The 19,947-nt window shown below is 36.2% G+C and overlaps 1 protein-coding gene across 2 annotated transcripts in view; it reads left to right on the top strand.

Annotated features, from left to right (window-relative positions):
- Positions 1–19,947, top strand: part of atrnl1a (attractin-like 1a) — a 431,550-nt gene that overhangs the window by 245,103 nt on the left and 166,500 nt on the right. For both annotated transcript variants that reach the window (XM_056471227.1, XM_056471228.1), the window contains exon 26: positions 3,658–3,719. In XM_056471227.1, coding sequence (XP_056327202.1) covers positions 3,658–3,719 — 62 coding nt within the window. The remainder of the gene's footprint in view (positions 1–3,657; positions 3,720–19,947) is intronic.

Genomic DNA, 19,947 nt, shown 5'->3' with positions numbered 1-19,947 from the left:
AAAGTAACAAAAAATAACAACAAACTACTAATTCTCATTTCAACACTGGAATACATCACATCCTGTCGAGTGGTCGCATAAGGTCTAGTCGCAGAAGTTCAAATATTTTAACAGATCCGCAGCTCAAATCAGATCCGAATGTTCAGAATTTTCTACTCTCCATTGGAAATGAATGACTTGTCAGTTGTCATATGCAGTGGAAAGACAGCTATTTATGTTTATATGTATATATATATATATATATATATATATATATATATATATATATATATATATATATATATATATATATATATATATATATATATATATATATAATAATAAATATTAAAGTGTATTCATTTAGTTAGTTAGTTAGCTACTTTGTTAATTTGTTTGTATATATTTATAGTAGCATTCTATTGTTAAAAGAAATAATTTCTTTAATTTTCTATTATACAAGGTAACTTGTTTTCTACTATGCACATAACATTTTAAATGCAAATGAAATTAATCATGTATTAAGTCTGTATTATGGGCAGCATGGTGGCTTAGGGGTTAGCGCTGCTGTCTCACTGCAAGAAGGTCACTGGTTCGAGTCTCGGCTGGATCAGTTGGCATCTCTGTGTGGAGTTTCCATGTTCTCCCAGTGTTCGCATGGGTTTCCTGCAGGTGCTCCAATTTCCCCCACAGTCTAAAGACATGCGGTATAAGTGAAACTAAGTGTGTGTGTGAATAAGAATATGAGTTTCCCAGTGCTCGGTTGCAGCTGGAAGGGCATCCTCTGCGTAAAACATATGCTGGAATAGTTGGTGGTTCATTCCGCTGTGGCAACCTCTGATAATCAGGGACTAAGCCGAAGGAAAATGATTGAATGAATGAATATCTGTATTACAAAATCAACAACAAATAAACTGATTAAAAAAAAAAAAAAAAACTCTGGATCTTGAAAAAAGCTTCAGAAAAGCTATATAGCTGCCTCAATAATAGTGCATCCTCCAAGAAAACGAGAAGTCCAAAACTCATTCAAACTAAGTAAACACACTTTGTAGGTTGAACTTTTAAAAGCACGCCACTTTCTGAAAAATAAATCATTCTGATAACATCTGACATTTACAAATCAATCACAAAATGACATTTTCTTTTATCAGATGGTCGATTTTTTGTTTTATTTATTTATTTTTGATGGAGACGGAGTGCGGATTTAGATTTAGATAGGTTTAGTTGGGAGAATTATTTATTGGATTCTCATAAGCAATCGATGTGAGTGGCCTCAGATATTGAAAAGGCAAATGATTTGGTCATGTAGCTGAAGTAATCAGTGAATGGACAGGAACCAAGGATCTTATTTGCGAGGCTGACTGCAACAGTTGAAAAATCAAATGCATTTCATAACAGACTGAGACGATAGTACTGCTTACGTAAGTGAGGAAAGGGTGAAATGTTAATCTACTGAGCTCCAGTGATTTCAAATACTAGATAATTATGTATTGGCACGTGTTATGTAATGTAATGAATTAGCCATCACAGATATTCAGTCCTAGTAGATTTTAGACTCTTGCGTCCACTGTATGTGCTTTGGAAATTTAGTGTGTTTGTTGATTTATTTATTTGTCCATAATGGGAACCCATGATGTTAATGTACGAAGTAAAATATGTTTGTTAAAAGAAACTAAATAAAATAATAATTGGGTTATTTTTTATTATGTTATTATTTATTGCTACGTTTATAAATTATTTTTTTTACGTTTGTTCTTCTTCTTATTATTATTATTATTTTTTTCTTTTTCTTCTTTTTCTTCTTTATTTTTCTTTTTCTTTTTTTCTTTATTTTTCTTTTTCTTCTTTCTTTTTCTTTTTATTCTTCTTTTTTTCTTTTTCTTCTTTGTCTTCTTTTAATTTTCTTCTTTTTTTCTTTTTCTTTTCTTCTTTTTCTTTTTTCTTTTCTTCTTTTTTCCTTCTACTTTTTCTTTTCTTTCTTTTCTTCTTATTTCTTCTTTTACTTCTTCTTTTCTTCTTTTTTTCCTTCTCCTTCTCCTTTTTCTTTTTTCTTTTCTTCTTATTTTCCTTCTCCTTTTTCTTTTCTTCTTTTTCTTCTTCTTTTTTCTTTTTTAACTTCGTCTTTTCTTCTTTTTCTTTTTCTTCTTTTATTCCTTTTTCAGCTTTTTCTTTTCTTCCTTTTCTTCTTTTTTCTTCTTTTACTTCTTTTCTTCCTTTTCTTCTTATTTTTCTTCTTTTACTTCTTTTCTTCTTTTTCTTCTTTTTTTCCTTTTTCAGCTTTTTCTTTTCTTCCTTTTCTTCTTATTTTTCTTCTTTTACTTCTTCTTTTCTTCTTTTTTTGCTTCTTTTCTTCTTTTTCTTTTTCTTCTTTTTTTCCCTTTTTCAGATTTTCTTTTCTTCCTTTTCTCCTTATTTTACTTCTTTTACTTCTTCTTTTCTTCTTTTTTTTGCTTCTCCTTTTCTTCTTTTTCTTTTTTTTTCTTCTTTTTTAGATAGTTTTTTGCAATATTGGGGGAAATATGTTGTCAAATTCACCTTTTAGTATAAATTAAACTGACCCTGGGAGGAAAACAACAACAGCAACAACAACAACAACAACAACAACAACAACAACAACAACAACAATAACAAAATACTGTACAACTACAACAACCAAAAAACTTCCCTTTCAAACCAAAGTATATTATACAATAGAAAGCAGCAGTTGTTACAGTAGGTAAATGTTTGGTTATTTTTGTAGCATCATTTAATTGATCAAGAACAATGTTTTAAATGTGCTCATAGTTATTCTATTCAGTAGCCCGTTAAATTTGAGATATGCTAGTTTTAATAAGGGGTATGACAGCAGCTTCAATATTGTGCTACCATTGTTAGTTCTCTTTGCCTAGTGTCTCAGTAATGATATGAATAAATGTTTTACTGCATAATTAGTTTACTTATAATTGCTTGCTATTATGTGGATTACAATACTCCACAATGCAGATAAGCAAGCAAGCTGTGTCTTTCTAGCAAAAACAAAACAAAAAAAAAAACTTGTGCTTTGGTGCCTTGGAGTCTTTAGGAAAATGCAATATTGGGAAATGAACGTGAAATATTATATGTGAGGAAATGCAGGCGGCTTGTTTTCTGAGGAACCCTGCCAAGTTGTAGAAATTAATATGCCATGAATATGTAATAAAAGTACTTACATGTCAAGGAAAAAATATTTTGATTAGAAGCATTTATTATTCTACAGAAAGTTTGCAGAGTACGGTGCAGAACAAATTCAAGTTAAATTAGATCAACAACATGAACGCTTGATTAAATTATATGTCAAGTTTATTACAGGCCATCTGTTTTTTAGAAAGCTTTTAAACATGATTCAATAGTAGTTTATTTTTTTTGTCACCCAGCCCAGTATTCATAGCTTGCTCCTTTTTTCCTTCAAAAATGAAGCCATTTGGTGATTAAAAAATGCATCGAATTAAACCATTTAAAATGCACTGCAAACTCATGTGTTTTGTTCTAACATAAGCTACATCTTTTTCTATTATGTTAATATGAATAAAGCTGTTTTAGGAGACATTCAGGCAACAAATATTCCACAATATGACATGTCCCTTTATAAGTAGATTTGGACATTATTTTTGTGACATTTTGCTGGAATAGTAATAATCTTTTCTTCTTCTTTTCTCTCAGATATCCTTCTCTCAGCACAGCAGCATCATGGACCTGGTGCAGTTCTTTGTCACATTTTTCAGGTATTCACACTTGTGAATGCGTTTTATTCGAAAGTTACGTCCAATTAAATAAAAGGCACATTATGAGTGAATTACACTTTTGCTTTTTCTGTAATGTATATGCTTCTTGGAATTTAGTAAGAGAATGCAAGGATGCATTAACCTCACCAACCAGACGCTATTAATAAAGCTGACTGATGAAGAAGCACAATAGGTGTAATTGCGCTGGCTGTGATGAAGCCAAACTCTTCTGTAATGGCCACAAACTAATTCAATTTGTGTACATTTATAAAAGACAGATTTGGAAACTTCAACAATTAAATATGTGAGAAATTGTTTAAATATATTCCTAATCAGCATATTTGAATGAAGTCCTGAGGAAAATGAGAAACTGAAGACTAGTGTGATGGGTAGCGTAAATTAGTAAAATGTTTGTGTGTGTGTGTGTGTGTGTGTATTTTTTTAAATTGTATTTTTAAAGTTTTTGATTTGAAATTTTTGATCGATTTCTTTTTCATTGATTGGACATGTTGAGACTTACAATATATAGATATATAGGCTTGGAGTTTGATTGGGGGTGGGGGATGGGGACACAAATAGGACATAGCATTGGGCCATTGGGCTTTGTTGGTCAGGCTAGTTGGTTTGGTGTTTACCACATGCCAGTTCTCGTAGGGTTAACATTGGAGCTTGTTGGCCCATAGTGTTGAATTGGCGTCAGACCATTGGCTGAAGACAGCGCTCTGATCATTGTTATTCAGCAAAGATCCAGAACATGAGTGAGACAAATTGAAGTGATATAGCGAGTAAGCAGATCAAGCAAAGAATGCTTACAAAGAGGCCGGCTATATTTTTGCTACATTTCTCAAATATTTGCAAATTGTTAGATTATCAGACATTTTGCACAAATTTGCAAGAATATCTCCATGGTGAGTGACAGTTACTGTGATAATGTAACTAAATGCTGCTTTGTTTACACTTTGTCTGTGTGCGTCAGTAGCTATGTTTCCATCCAAAATGCGAATTAACTTTATGTGCAAAACTGGATTATCGCATTACAGACGTGCGAATAAAGCAGCATTTCCATCCAACAAGTCAAAGTGAACAAACTCAGCACTTCCTGATTAACTGGCACCAAATAGCAACAGTAAAAACTGAATTTACTGCGGTAGGAGAAGCTGCGTCAAATAAGTTTTTTATGCGAATTTAAAAAATTTATATGCATCGTGGCGTTTCCATCAACCGTTTTTTTATTCGCATATGCAAAATGCGCATAAAAATAGGTGGATGAAAACATAGCTAGTGTAGAGGTCTGCGCGAGACTGTTTTCATAGTCCCGCTCATGCCCACTCCTGTGAGGTTTTATTTTGCACCTGACTGTTCCCGCTGTATATTAAGTCTTTGTTCACCAGCTGCCTGCTCAGAAAAATTTTTTACCTGATCTGACCGTTCTTGCTAAATTTAGATCTGGTTTCCAAAATCTCACTTTTAAATTGGGTACTACCAAAAGAGAGAGATAACAGATAAAAGTGTAGGTTGTGCAAGGTTTTCCCTTTGTGATGAGACATGAGTACCACCTTAAACCTGAGGTTCCAGTCTTGTGACTGCTAAAGGGTAAATCTTTGAGGCATTATCACATCGCAAAGGGTAATTTTTTTTTTCAATTTACGTCTATGAAGCATAAAAAAGACTTGCCTGATGTGGGTTTCCTAACAGTAAACTGACTGATTTCTAATGCAGCGCTGAACGTCCTTCAAGGACAGCACATCTTCTGTTTGCTCTTCCCACTCTGAGGACCGTTATGCAAATGATGTGCGTACAGACTATGCAAAAAAAAAAAGCATGTGCACAAAGCACTGGTCATGTGTTCATCATTTGTCATGTGTTCAGCACTGTCTGTACTGGTGCTCAATAAGAATGAGGAAATTACAGATATGCTGTTCCGAAATGACGTGTGGACTCGGGAGCGCTATATTGTTAGCCCGCCCACTCCCGTTCAAATTACACCAGAGTTACTAACCACTACCACATTTTTTTTCTGGAAATGTATTCCCCCATTGCAAGGAATCTGGTCGGGTCCCACGCCTCCTGTGGTACAGCCAGTACCAGTGGAACAAGCAAATAGACTACTGCTCCTCACAGAGCACAAAAACACATCCTCTTGGGCAAGCACAGAATGCGGCTCTCATTTCAGTCTGCTTTTGTTTTGTTTGGTGTGATCACGCACACCTTTTTGGTCCAGACACGATCCAACACGAGGCAACAACACAGTTGGGATTTGTTGGTGCTAGTTGTTTGGCATCAGCTTTGTATGTCCCAGTCTTTAGGGACCATCAAAGTAAAATGTTATTAGATATAACCACACAGTGGACTAAGGCGTCGTTTACAGTAATGCAGTTTTTTTTTTAAAGTAGAATGTTATACCTTGCTGTTCACTATACTCTGGCATGCTCAGCCTGTGAAAACAGAGCATTTTTTTCAGGTGTTCTGTTTGGCCAGTTGTCTTTTGAAAGCAGAGGTGCGACTGTTCACAGTCACTCTCTGATTGATCTTCTGGTTGATTGAGTATCATTCCGATTCATTAAGACTTGTTCATATAGCCATTACACAACTGGTACACTGCAAGCACAGATGCGCATTCCCAGTGAGCATGAATGGTCAAAATGAAACAAAATAAAATGCAAGTAGACTGGATGAGAATCCTTTTTATTAAAAAATAATAAATAAATAAATAAATAAATAAATAAATAAATAAATAAATAAATAACTGACATGTAGTTACACACTGGAATGGAATGTCTAATGGGGACCATCAAATTAACTTTACCGAGAACATTTATGTTTACCTGAAAAACAAAATCATATATACTTCAGGGATTTAAGCTTGGCCTTAGGATGTTATTGGGAAAATATGAATTTCAATATACAGTTCATACAGAAAGTATTCATAGCGCTTCACTTTTTCCACATTTTTTATATTACAGCCTTATTCAAAAATGGATTAAATTCATTTATTTCCTCAACATTCTACACACAATACCCCATAATGACAATGTGATTTTTTTTTTGAAATTGTTGCAAATTTATTAAAAATAAAGAACCTGAAAAATCACATGTACAGAAGTATTCACAGCCTTTGCTCAATACTTTGTTGATGCACCTTTGGCAGCAATTACAGCCTCAAGTCTTTTTGAATATGATGCCACAAGCTTGGCACACCTGTCTTTAGAAATTTTTGGCCATTACACTTTGCAGTACCTCTCAAGCACTATCAGGTTGGATAGGAAGCGACGGAGTACAGCCATTTTCAGATCTCTCCAGATATGTTCAATTAAGATTTAGGTCTGGGCTCTGGCTGGTTGTTGTGAAGCCACTCCATTCATATATTGGTGGTGCGCTTTGGGTCATTGTCCTGCTGGAAGTTGAACCGTTGCAGGTTTTCATTCAGGATGTTTCTGTACATTGCTGCGTTCATCTTTCCCTCTATCCTGAATAGTCTTCCAGTTCCTATTGCTGAAATATATTCCCACAGCATGATGTCGCCACCACCATGCTTCACTGTAGGGATGGTATTAGCCTGGTGATGAGCGGTGCCTGATTTTCTCCAATTGTAACGCCTGGCATTCACTTCAAAGAGTTTAATTTTAGTCTCATCAGACCAGCGAATTTAGTTTCTTACAGTCTGAGAGGCTTTTAGATGCCTTTTGGCAAATTCCAGGCGGGGAGTGGCTTCTCTACCATACAGGTCTGATTGGTGGAATGCTGCACAGATGGTTGTCCTTCTGTAAGGTTCTCCTCTCTCTACAGAAGAAGGCTGGAACTCAGACAGAGTGACCATCGGGTTATTGATCACCTCCCTGACTAAGGGCGCACTCACACTATGCTATTCGAACTGTGCCCAGGCCCCGTTTTCCAGTTCGTTTGAGAAGTGTGAGTGCTCTGAATTGGGCTCAGGCGCGGTGTGCCAGAGAGGTGTGCCAGAGCACGGTACACTTGTAAAGCGAGTGCAAAGCACGCCTGAGCCCAAAACTGAAGACGAGACGTCACTTTTAAGGGACATATGGATTCATTTCATATGGCATATGACATATTTCATATGGATTCATTAATAATTCTTACTGTTCAACAAACGCGAGCTGCCGTAATTTAATAAAGATACAAACCCCTCACTGCACCACAGCTGCACCTTTAGCAAACCTCCTAATACCTTCAGCATGTGGACTTTATGATTGTTTATGAGCGTCAAAATTGGCTGATCTGTTCGCCGAAATATTTGACTGCGTGTCACTGCATCCCAAACGACTAAAACGATATAAAGAAGTCTCCGCTGTGTGGAGCGAGAGCGCTTCTCAGTGGCGGATTTAGGCATTGGCAAAATGGGCGATCGCCCAGGGCAGCATCTTGCTGGGGCCAGCATGGGGAGACGGTCAATAAGAAAGAAAAAACAAAATCGTGCCCCGGTAAAAATCATATGTGCCTCAGTATGCATTGAGATACGATTTATTTTATGCAAGTGTATTAATCCCAAGAGTGGTAGGCTAATCCCAGAATAAAGGTGTTAGGGGCCATTCATATTGGGCGTCTGTTGTAAGCGCAAGTTTGTTTTTCTCTATGTGCAACAAAAATAACGCTGGTGCAAGCAAACTGATGCATGCGCAGAGAGAACCATTCCCATGGGCCTCACACACGCTGCTCCTGATCCCAGTGTGAATCCCAGTTGTTTACATGCATGCAGATAAAACACGCACCCTCATGCTCATATTTATTACACAAGGTGTCGACACGCAGCGAGTTTTGCAAGCTGACAAAAAAAAGTTTATATAATATGATGATGATCTTTTTTTAACTAAGCATGGCTATGAAGCAGAAAGTAGGGATAAAGAGTCAGCGAAGTAAGACTACATTAATTCTCGGCATTGAGTCGAGTCTAAGATGAACAGATAATTCTATAAAACATATTTATTTTGTAATTCAATACTAAATGTAACGAATGATTGTACTTATGTTATTACACTCTATTGCTTCCTCGTACACTTCATTTTCTGAACGAAAAATAAAATCATGATCGGTGTGAGCTTGAGGGTAACAGCAAAAAACAACAGCTTTTAAATAAGCAACTCAAAGGTTTAATAAATGACCTGACACGGCAGACGATTAGGACTCCCTTGGGCATACATTTATAACGTTATTTAAAGATGTAACGTTGTCAAATAATTTTATAGAAATGTTAAAATTAATATTCTCAAGTGATCATAGCATATCACTCCAGTTTTGTCTTTACATTGTTTTCCAGTTACATTTAGGATTGATTTATGTTATTTATTTAGAATAATAATTGTATAACAACAACAACAACAACAACAATAATAATAATAATAATAATAATAATAATAATAATAATAATAATAATAATAGTAATATGATTAATAATAATAATAATAATAATAATAATAATAATAATAATAATAATTATTATTATTATTATTATTATTATTATTATTATTATTATTATTATTATTATTATTTTATTTATAATAAATATTCATATTTTTAATAATTCCAGTTCTGGTTTTGTCCATGTTTTACCCAAAGTTGGGGTACAACAACTTTTTTTAGAATGGACATGTTTAATGGTCCTTTTTTATATTAACTAGATGTAACCTTGCAATGGGGGGCGTATATAGGGCGGTTGGCCCAGGGTGCTATTCAAGGTAGAACGGTCACTGGCACTTCTTAAACTGAACAGAGCATCATCAATGACGTAAGCTTGCTCAGGCCTGAATGCAATGTGAGTGCGGGCTGTCGGGGGAGACAGGGAGTGGGGACAAGCGTGCTTCGGCCTGGTTCAAGGCAACTGTACATAGTGTGAGTACGCACTAAGGCCCTTCTTTCCCGATCATTCAGCTTAGATGGCCGGCCAGCTCTAGGAAGAGTCCTGGTGGTTCCAAATATCTTCCACTAACAGATGATTGAGGCCACTGTGCTCTCTGGACATTTCAATGAGCAGCAGATTTTTCCTGTAACCTTCCCCAGCCTTATGTACATGTGATTTTTTAGGTTTTTTTCTTTTTAATTTTCACATTGTCATTATGCAGTATTGTGTGTAGAATTTTGAGAAAATAACATAATTTATATAACATAAAAAATTTGGAAAAAGTGAAGCGTAATGAATGGATGCACTGTACTTGCTATATTAAAAAAAATGTTGTGCTCGAGAGTCTTGATGGTATTCTTTTAATTTCCTCTTCATCAGCAGCCATAACAACATGCATAATTATGCAGGTGAGGGAAATCACCATTTATTTATGACAACACAAGATGCTAGCAATTGTATGGTTTCATTTTTACGTTTCAATAGTCATGTGCATTCAGAACTGCCATACTTGTACATCTGGACAGTCAAATTACAGAGCTGACTGCCCAGTGTTTAAAGTGCCTCAAAGTGCATCCGAATAATTGCACACCACCTACTCTTGATAAATAATAACACACCACCTGCTATGTGTAGATATTGCTTGATGTAGACAGTCAGCTGTATTGTGTTCAATGGGATTTTTAACTGTCAGGTCAACACTATTGTAATGCAACATCATTTGAATCTTTACATACAATTCGTTTAACCGAGAAAGAGATACAGGAAATCTATATATTGTTTAGCCATACGTTTTTTCATCATTTTACTTACATGATATATAGTTTTATTGGGTTTTATTAATGGATTGTGCTTGAAATGCAATGTAATGTTGACATTGACCATTTATCTTGCATGCTTTCATATTTGCGTGCAATAATTTTAAGTGAATATGATTTTGCATCCTGACATTCACAAAGGTTGAGGTCAAGGCAACGGGGATGCAATGTTTGCTGTACAGATTCTTGGGATTTATTATTCAGCATGAATAGTGAGAAGGCTTTTTTTTTCTTTTCAATTGTGTGCATAGAAGTGTGTTGATAGATATCAAAGTTGAAGCTAAAGCCTGTAGGGCCTTGTTGTTTGGTGTGCATTTAGTCCTCCGCAGGCAAGAGACAGTCAGATTTAATTCATCATGGCATTTGAGGGAGATTGTTGTGCATACTTTGTTTCCCTCCCCTTTTATATTTCTTTTTTCACTCATTTTCTTATATCTTCCGGCTGTGGATTCACAGTTCTGGTTCTCTGTCTTGAGAGTATACTTGTAGTTCAAGCCAAGTGCCTTCAAAACTGAAGTTCAGTCAGATGGCTGGCTTTTCTTACAAAGCCAAAACAAGCATCGAGCTCTATACTGTAGTATATAAATAGAGTTTTCTGCATTGGCACACTGAAATTATTTAATTACACGGATAATAATGCTGTTCTTTTATGACACAGAAATAGCATTCAGTATTGATTTGGAGTTTTGTCACTTAAGCCACCAACGCTTCCTCTTTACCTCTTTACTAAGCTGTGTCTGTAGCTTGGATGTCAGATTTTTTTTTATTATTTGTAGTTTTCTCCAATAGAACTGGTCCAAGTGTGCAGAAATATTAAAAAGTGTACAAAAATGAATGGCTGAATGAAGAAATAAGTATCATATCATGTCTTATCATATTAAGTTCAATTCCTAAAGTTATAAATGGACCTGTAAAACCATTTATGGAGAACATTTGCACTTAAGCCACACATCTTCTATTTGGATATTACAGAGAACAATTTAACGTATTGTGTCAATGCATTCAATCATTTAACCTCATACAAAAAATTCATACAAATATAATTTATAATTAGTCAAGCGAATGATCAGTCAATCAATCATTAAGTCAGACAATCAATCAATCAATCAATCAATCAATCAATCAATCAATCAATCAATCAATCAATCAATCAATCAATCAATCAATCAATCAATCAGTGAGTCAATCAAGCAAGCAAGGTTATACAAATATAAAATTTAAAAGCAAAAATATTTGTTGAGAAAATGGCACCAAAACACTAGATAAATAAGTACGCTTGTTAGTAAAAAATAAAATATTTATTTAGAAGTTTTTTAAAGTCTTATCTACACAATTTAAGGCTATTATCCAAAAAATAATATATTTAATGCTTAAATAGCATAATTTAATACTTACATTTTTTTTAATTAAATACTTTTTTTTTCAGTTTTAATAGGTTTTAATGCAGACAATTACACCATATTTTTACCCACTATAAAGTAGATTTATGAAAGGAAATGTGGTTGAAATATTGAAAGAACAATGCGCAATTCCATGCAAATGTCAACCTTGCCATGTAAAAAATAAAGTTTTCACCAAAATAGTAAAACCCTATCTACATTGTTTGTGTGGGGTTGTATTTTACCGTACTGTAAAAATACTCAAAAATGTCTTTTTGAAAACATTTTATTTGACTGACCAATGTCAAGTGGCAGGTTCACATCTGTCACATTTGTAACGGAGAGATTTCATGTCCATAATATGTCATAAATGCGAAAATGTAAAATAAAATCGTGTTTGTTCTAAAGAGAGCCAACTCTTATCCTTTTGATAAGTATTATTTATTTTGGGTTGTGCAGTTTAATTCACAGAATTTCTACAAAGTATATTGTATACTGTTAACTACTCTTTTTGATTGCATTCATAATGCATGTTTATTTCCCCTAAATTCCTTTAAAAATATGTTTACAGATTAAACATATTAACTCTGTGTTAGTTGTTCTGTAAAATATAAACAGATGTTCTAATGTACTGTTAACTTATGCATTCTCTGTGAATTTATGTTTCAAGTTTTTACTGCAAATATCACATCCCCAACTCTGGATTTGATTCATTTTACTTACATTTTCCATTTTTTGCATTAAAACAACCAAAATAATCAAAAAACACAAAAAAAAAATCTCCCTTAATTAATCAAAGGGTTAAACACTGGAAGGGCTCTTAAAGTAAATAAAGTTACTAACACCCTACTCATCTCACTCACTTTTCTTTTCTTACTCCTTTCCCTTCAGCAATATATTTATTTATCTATTTCCACCATCTGAAACATTCTCTGTGTCTGGATGTCACAGTCACCGTGTAACTCTTGACTTCCTAACCTTATTGGCTGTCAGGATGACGGATAAACCACCATGTACCAGACACGCTAAAGAGGTAAACAAACCCTTCTCTAGCGTAACGCAAGTGGGTCCGCTAATCTACTTACATACATTAGAGCCAATTACATTTCATTTCAACTTCATTCAGCAATCACAATTTGTTCTATTCCAAATCGGATGTGGTATAATCATCAGTGATATCTCTGATCTTTGTTTAAAATCATTTCACTTGCTTGCTCAGCTTGTCATTCGTTAACAGAAGGGTCTTTAGTAAGTGCAAATAAAAGGATAAAAGACAACGTTCAACAAGTTTCATTTGCAAGAATCATTTATGGTGTCTTATACATCTTGGAAATGTTTCTGAACGAGTCTGATTAGCATTTGATGAAGCAAGACTTTTATTAACTGATGTGTTTTATCTGCTTAAAAGTGAATGCTTGTCATAAATGTATTTCTGAAGGTCATTTTAAAGGTAAAAAAAGATGTTATATTGAGTGCTGCAGATTTACGTTCTGAAACCAGGACTTTTATTACAACCTCAGAAAAATGGCACAGTGTGGAAAATGCACAGCAGTCATTTCCAAATTTACTTTGACTTTTATGTCATTGCAGACAATATGAACACAAACCTTTTCATGTTTTGTCTGGTCAAATTATTTCATTTGTAATATACATCCTTTCCTGTCATTCAGACCTGCAGCTCATTACAAGAAAAGTTGGCACAGGAGCAATTTAGGGCTGGTAATCAGGTAAATTGATTATGATGGTAATGATGTGATTTGAAACAGGTGATGCCAACAGGTGATTGTAATTCTATTTTAGCACCAGGGACAGCATGGTTTCGCAGTGGGTATCGCTTTCACCTCACAGCAAGAAGGTCACTGGTATGCTGGATAAATTGGCGGTTCAATCCGCTATTGCGACTCCAGATTAATAAAGGGACTAAGCTGAAAAGAAAACGAACGAACGAACGAAAGGTCTAAGAAAGGTCTAGTCCTTTAGGATCGAAAATGGGCCGAGGATTGCCAACAAATTTGTGAGAAAATTATTAAAATATTCAAAAGCAATGTTCCTCAAAGGAAGATATTTGGATATTTAACCTTCAACAGTGCATAACATAATTAAAAGATTTAAGGAATCTGGAGGAATTTCAGCGCATAAAAGACCAGGGTGCAAGCCTAAGCACCGATCCCTCAGGCAGCACTGCATCAAGAATCGTCACTCGTCTATAAGCATTATCACCACATGGGCTCAGGACAACTTTGGCAAACCTTTTTCAAGTACCACAATACATAATCACATCCACAAATGCCAGTTAAAACTTTACTGTCCCAAAAGGAAGCCCTATGTGAGCAGTTTCCAGAATTGCTATCAACTTCTCTGGACTTGGAGGCATCTGGGATGAACCATCACACAGTGGAAACGTGTGCAGTGGTCAGATGAATCAAAATTTCAGGTATTGTTTGGGAGAAATGGATGCCGTGTGCTCTAGACCAAAGATGAAAAGGATCATGCGGATTGTTACCAGCAACAAGTCCAAAAGCCAGGGTCTGACATGGTATGTGGTTGTGTCAGTTCCCTTGGCAAAGGTAACTTGCACTTCTATGATGGCACCCTTAATGCTGAAAAGTACATAGGGATTTTGGAACACAATATGCTGCCTTCTTTTTCAAGCTGGCCCATGCATATTTCAACAAGACAATGCAAAACCACATTCTGCACACATTACAAAGTCATGGCTGCGGAGAAAGAGGACACAGGTACTTGACTGACCAGTCTGCAATTCCGACCTGTCTTCAATATGTGGTTTAAATGTGTGGCAACAAGGAAGAACCCGTACTGTTGCCCACTTTAAGACTTATGAAGAATAGGACAACATTAAAAAGTCTGTTGAAAGTTTTATTTAGAAATCACTACTTTTTTATTTGGGTTTTCCATAGGGTCACAACATTTTCTGATTTGGAGTTGAAGATTTTTTTTTTCTTGGTAAAATGTGTGAAAATGACTGATTATTTTGCTAGAGAAGGCCATTATTTGTTGTCTGGAGAGATGTGAATTGCTTTAAAGATGCCTATGAATTTTGGAAAGTCAAAAATCTTCTGTTGAGCCCTGGTTCTGGTTTTAAAAAAATGTTAGAATTTTAATTTCCTTTCATCTGAGCAAAGTAAACCACATATTCCACTTGAAAAAGTTTTCCTTTTGAGGTGATTTTTTTTTTCTTTTAAAATTGAACTAAATAGCAGCTAAATTGAACTACGGTGGTAGCCATAAACATTAACTCTGGAACTACCAGAATTCAATAATAAATAAATTAAATTAAAAGCACTAGTTAATTTTTACAATTTTTGTTTATATCAGTTCTCTTTTAAAATATTCAAACTCTGACTATTAGAAAGTTTGCACAAACTAGTGTGTAGTTGGTTATAGTCATAGTTGGTTATAGTGTTTTTACTAACTTAGTTACATTTAGGCTTCTAAACTTCTAGGTTGGCCCTCAGAAATACTTATTCACTGCAGCAACTTATTAGAAGGCATACAATATGTATATTTTATTAAACTTAGTGAAAAAAAGAAAATATTAAAGTTAGCCAGTATTTTTCCCCACCATCTGATTCATGTATTTGATTTGCATATTACAGTACCTCCAGCTCTTAACATAATCTTAATTAGAAGTGCGTTTCTTAAAGTCTTCCTAAAATTTTCAAAACACCCTCCTGAGAGACTGTGGGCTGCGTGCCTCAAGCAAATATATGGATATTTATCTCTTCCTCATTCATCTGGCTTTGATAAAATGGATGAGCTTTTTAATCAGAAGGGAAACTGCGCTGTCTGTCACAATCATTCCAGAGGGCTTTTTAATTATTATTGCTTTTTATTTATTTCTTTTTAAAAATCTTTCTAAACAAAGAGACCATTACACAGATTAAGAAGGAAAAAAAAAACGTATTCATAAAAATTAAAGGCCATTAAAATAATAAATGGGACAATGGAAATAAAATAACAATAGACGCATAATTTGGAAGAACACTCTCTTTTAGTCATAGATGTTTCATTGCAATCCCTCATTAACTTCGCAAAGTCTTTTTGAGTATGTATTCTTTGAAGAGTGTTTTTTTTTCTCAATCTCTGCTCTCTTAGAGCTTCACTAAATGAGCAAGAAAAACAGTAACAATTAAAGAGCGCTTAAGCCTTTCACCCACTCCTCCAGCTAATTGGTGACACCGCATTTCGGTTTAGCCCAATTACACACTCTCTTTCACTCTTATGTTGATTAACGTTCATCCACCTCTCCTTTTTTTTCCCCCTCCTCCTGTTTTTTTTTTTTGTTTGTTAGGACAGAAGCCATATGAGGCCTGAAGTGTTGAATGAACATGCTCATATCGCAGATGATGTTATTGGCGTCCCTGAACGCTGGCACTGGATGGAGATTGCAGGCAATTGATTTGACTTGTGTTACTGGCTAAAGCTGATTCTCTCCCACTCGTGATTTGGGTATAATGGGGCTTTTGTCCTTTGTGCCTATTAGAGCGAGTGAATACAAGATTACGTGTTATTGTGAGTCATAAACATAAACAGGAGCGGTCGGGATGACGGATAGCTGCAGGAAGTGGCCATGATGGTGTGCGTGTTTCTGTCCTCAGCTCGGGTTTGTCTGGTTGTTTGTATTGATTGTTTAATCCTATAGGCTGTTTGCTATCTCGGGCGACGTTGGTAGATTGGCTTTCTTCATTCATCCTTCAGAGGCTTCTTGCTACCTGCAATAATCAATACTACAAGCAGATCACACTCTACAAAGCATGACTGAACAGACACTATATATACAGTAAAAAAATAAATAAAAGGCCACTTCAATTTCTGAGTTTCTCTGGATTTATAAGGTATGGGTTTTGTGTACACTTTTTATGTTTATTTTATTTTATAAAGGTTTATTTAAAAAATATTATTTAGTATTTTAAGGAATAGCCCTGGTTTTTAATCACAACAAGTGGGAACATTTGTAATTCAAATATTTTATTTGATATTGGAAGACAGGAAGACCTTTATAGAATAATACAATTTCACTTAAACCCATACCAAATAAATCCAGCTAAACTGAGAATTTTCAATTAACATCTTAATTTTGCCATAGCTGTAGGGATTCATTCATTCAACCGTTTATTCATTCGTTCATTCATTCATTTATTTATTCATTCATTCATTATGCGGAATACACTATTAGAAACATTTTGCATGTGATGTATTAATAATATAAACAATTCAAGGGTCACTATTATGCTGCTTCATAAGTGCCTAATTTTGTTTTGGAACTGTCCTACAGTTAGTATGCATTCATCAGTCAATCAATCAATCAAGTAAAAAATCCTTTTTCTCTGTATTTTGTATCACCTAATTTCTCACAGGTTGGAACATTAATTAATTAATTCATTCATTAATTCATTCATTTATTATTTTTTTTTCTTTTAAACCCACTCAGAGTCAGAGTCATCCAATGTAATATTTTGTTGTACACCTTTTTTTTCTACATTGTTAGTTTTAAATTTGCAAACAGCTTAATGACACTTATTTTTTAAATGAATGAAGGAATGAATGAATTAACAAATTAACCAATAAAGTAAAGCAAGCACCACTGGTATGCTATCTAAAGAAAACTAAATTAATACTTTAAAGGGCACCTATTTTCCCCCCTTTTTCCAGATTTAAGATACGTCTTTTGTGTCTCCAGAATGTGACTGTAAAGTTTCAGTTCAAAACACCCATCAGATTGTTTGTTATACCTTTCAGAAAAATTTAATTTTCTGCTTTAAACACAATTTAGCTGTTTTTGTTGCCTGTGCCTTTAATGCTAATTCTTCTCCTCGCCCACCATTCCTATGTGTCTGTCAGAGTGTGCCAGTCTCCGCCTCGGCTGTCTCAGATAAACAGCACAGTTAAAGACATGAAGGAAGCAGATCTCACAGAATGTTTGTGAAAAATTCTAGAGTAAGAACTTTCCCAAAGATTATTTGATGTATTTGTTGTGGAGTTAATTCAAGCCTTTCTGCAATGAGTCGCACACAATGTCGTTGCAAAGTTCACACAGACACAGACAGCGTTCATGTTTAACTTTGCACTGTTTTTGCATGGCAAATGTGACTGGATACATCTTAATATCCACCGCTGTATGGCAATCCATTGTTAATGTCCAAAAACAAACCTGATTTAACATTCACTAACCGGTATTGAATCGTCTTCTTTTATAATTGTACTGACATGCAGCTGTGGTGATAAAGATGGTAAAATCGCTGTAATTCATTACAAACATGCACTGTTTTAAAAATGTTTTAAACTTGTAAAATTCTTTCTTGATCACATTTGATGATGATTGATGATCACAGCGAGCTGAACAGATCTTTTCATCCCAGTTGTTTTGCACATGTTCTGTCTTGTTGATATGGTTATAAGCATTGCTAAGGAGACATGTTAATACGCGGCTGTCAATCAATTTGTTGGGCGGGAAAACTGCACTCCTACATCACGATGCGATTGGCCTCGAAATGGGAGGGATTTGGATCCTATTTTGAACAACTGATTTAAAGAGAGACTTATTGTGTTCATATCACCCCATCATGACTGTGGACACCCAGCTCTGTCCAAACAGCCTACAAAAGATAATTTTCATCAAAGGTGCCCTTTAATGTTGTAAGGATGTGCTTTAAATTGATCCAAAGTGCTCATTAAAGAATGTGAAGTAAACAAAAGTGATGTGACTAAGTATTTATATTTCAAATAAATGCTGTTCTTCTAAACTACTAATCAAAGAAGGCTTAAAAACCCTTCTTCTCTGCTGTTTTCAACATACATGTCTTTATTTTTTTAGACAACTTGAAATTACAAATAAGCTGCATCTTGAAATTATTGTAAAGTTATGTTATGCTATACTGTGTATTAAATGAATGCAGACTTGGTGAGCGGAAGAGGCTTCTTTAAAAAACATTATACATCTTACTGTTTTAAAACTGTTGTAGTGTAGTGACTGGTAGTGTTCCCCTTCGGATGGGGAACTCCAATGCTATGTGGAAACTTCCACTATGGGGATTTCGTCAGAATCCAATCATCTGAAAGAGTATAAAAACGGGCCAATGAAATGCCAATGAGTTGGCAGCGTCAGCGTGCACAGCTGGCGTCAATGACAATCAGTCATGCTATAAAGACGCAGCGAGTGCCATGCTCGACATCCTTTCGCTTTCAGAGCCTTTCGCGAGTTTCTGAGAGAGTTACTGAGGGTTTCTCCAAGCTGTACTGCAGAGAGAGTTCGAGACGCAGTTCTCCCGGTCCAGAGCGTGTATACGCATCGGCAGTCGGTCGAGCTGGGTTCTTCGCCCTTGCCTGGCGTTCTTTGGCTCCGGTCCTCAAAGAGCGGCTGGTATAAGGAAACAAGTTTGCTAAAAGAGCAACACGGCCGAGCAGCGCGTCTTTTTAAAGATGTCGTTCCGGCCGTGCGTTTCTGGATGTGGTGGTTCCCTGTCCCCGGATGATGGGCATGAGCACTGTGTGGCATGTCTGGGGGTCCAGCACGTCAATGCGGTGCTCGCGGGCAGTTCATGCCGTCATTGCGACGTCATGTCTGTTGCGCAGCTAAGATCGCGGCTCGCCCTTGCAAAAGGGCGACCCACCCCAGTTGTCCCCCGCTCTGCGGTTGGCACTCGGGCAGATCTGAGGGTCACAGTAGGAGTAAATCCGCCGCCCTCGGGCTCGCGGACCTCCCACTCCTCAGCGCGCTCCATCCAAGCTTTGAGCGAGAGAAGCGCTCCATCCTCAGGGATGGTCGCCCTCTCGCTTGATGACACCGAGGACCAGATGTCCATCATTGCATCGGAGGGTGGGCTATCACTATCCGACGAGGATCCGGACCCGCTCCCTCCCTCTGGGGTGGCGAGCGCGGTCACGGATCCAGAAGCGGATATGCTAGCCGTGCTTTCTCGGGCTGCTTCGGCCGTGGGGTTGGAGATGGTTTATCCCCCAGCTCCGCGGCCGGACCGACTAGATGGGTGCTACGTGGAGGATGCTAAGAGGGCGAAGCCTTCTAGACCTCCCGTCCCCTTCTTCCCAGAAGTGCACAGTAGGCTCACGCAGTCTTGGAGGGCACCTTTCTCTGCCCGATCTGCGTGCGCCTCCGCCCTCACCACGCTCGATGGTGGAGCAGCCAGGGGGTATGAGGCGAT

The sequence above is a fragment of the Danio aesculapii genome, chromosome 13 (assembly GCF_903798145.1).
Source record: "Danio aesculapii chromosome 13, fDanAes4.1, whole genome shotgun sequence".
Classification (NCBI taxonomy): Eukaryota; Metazoa; Chordata; class Actinopteri; order Cypriniformes; family Danionidae; genus Danio; species Danio aesculapii.
Note: the sequence above shows the minus strand (reverse complement) of the source record. Positions and strands in the feature narration are given on the sequence as shown.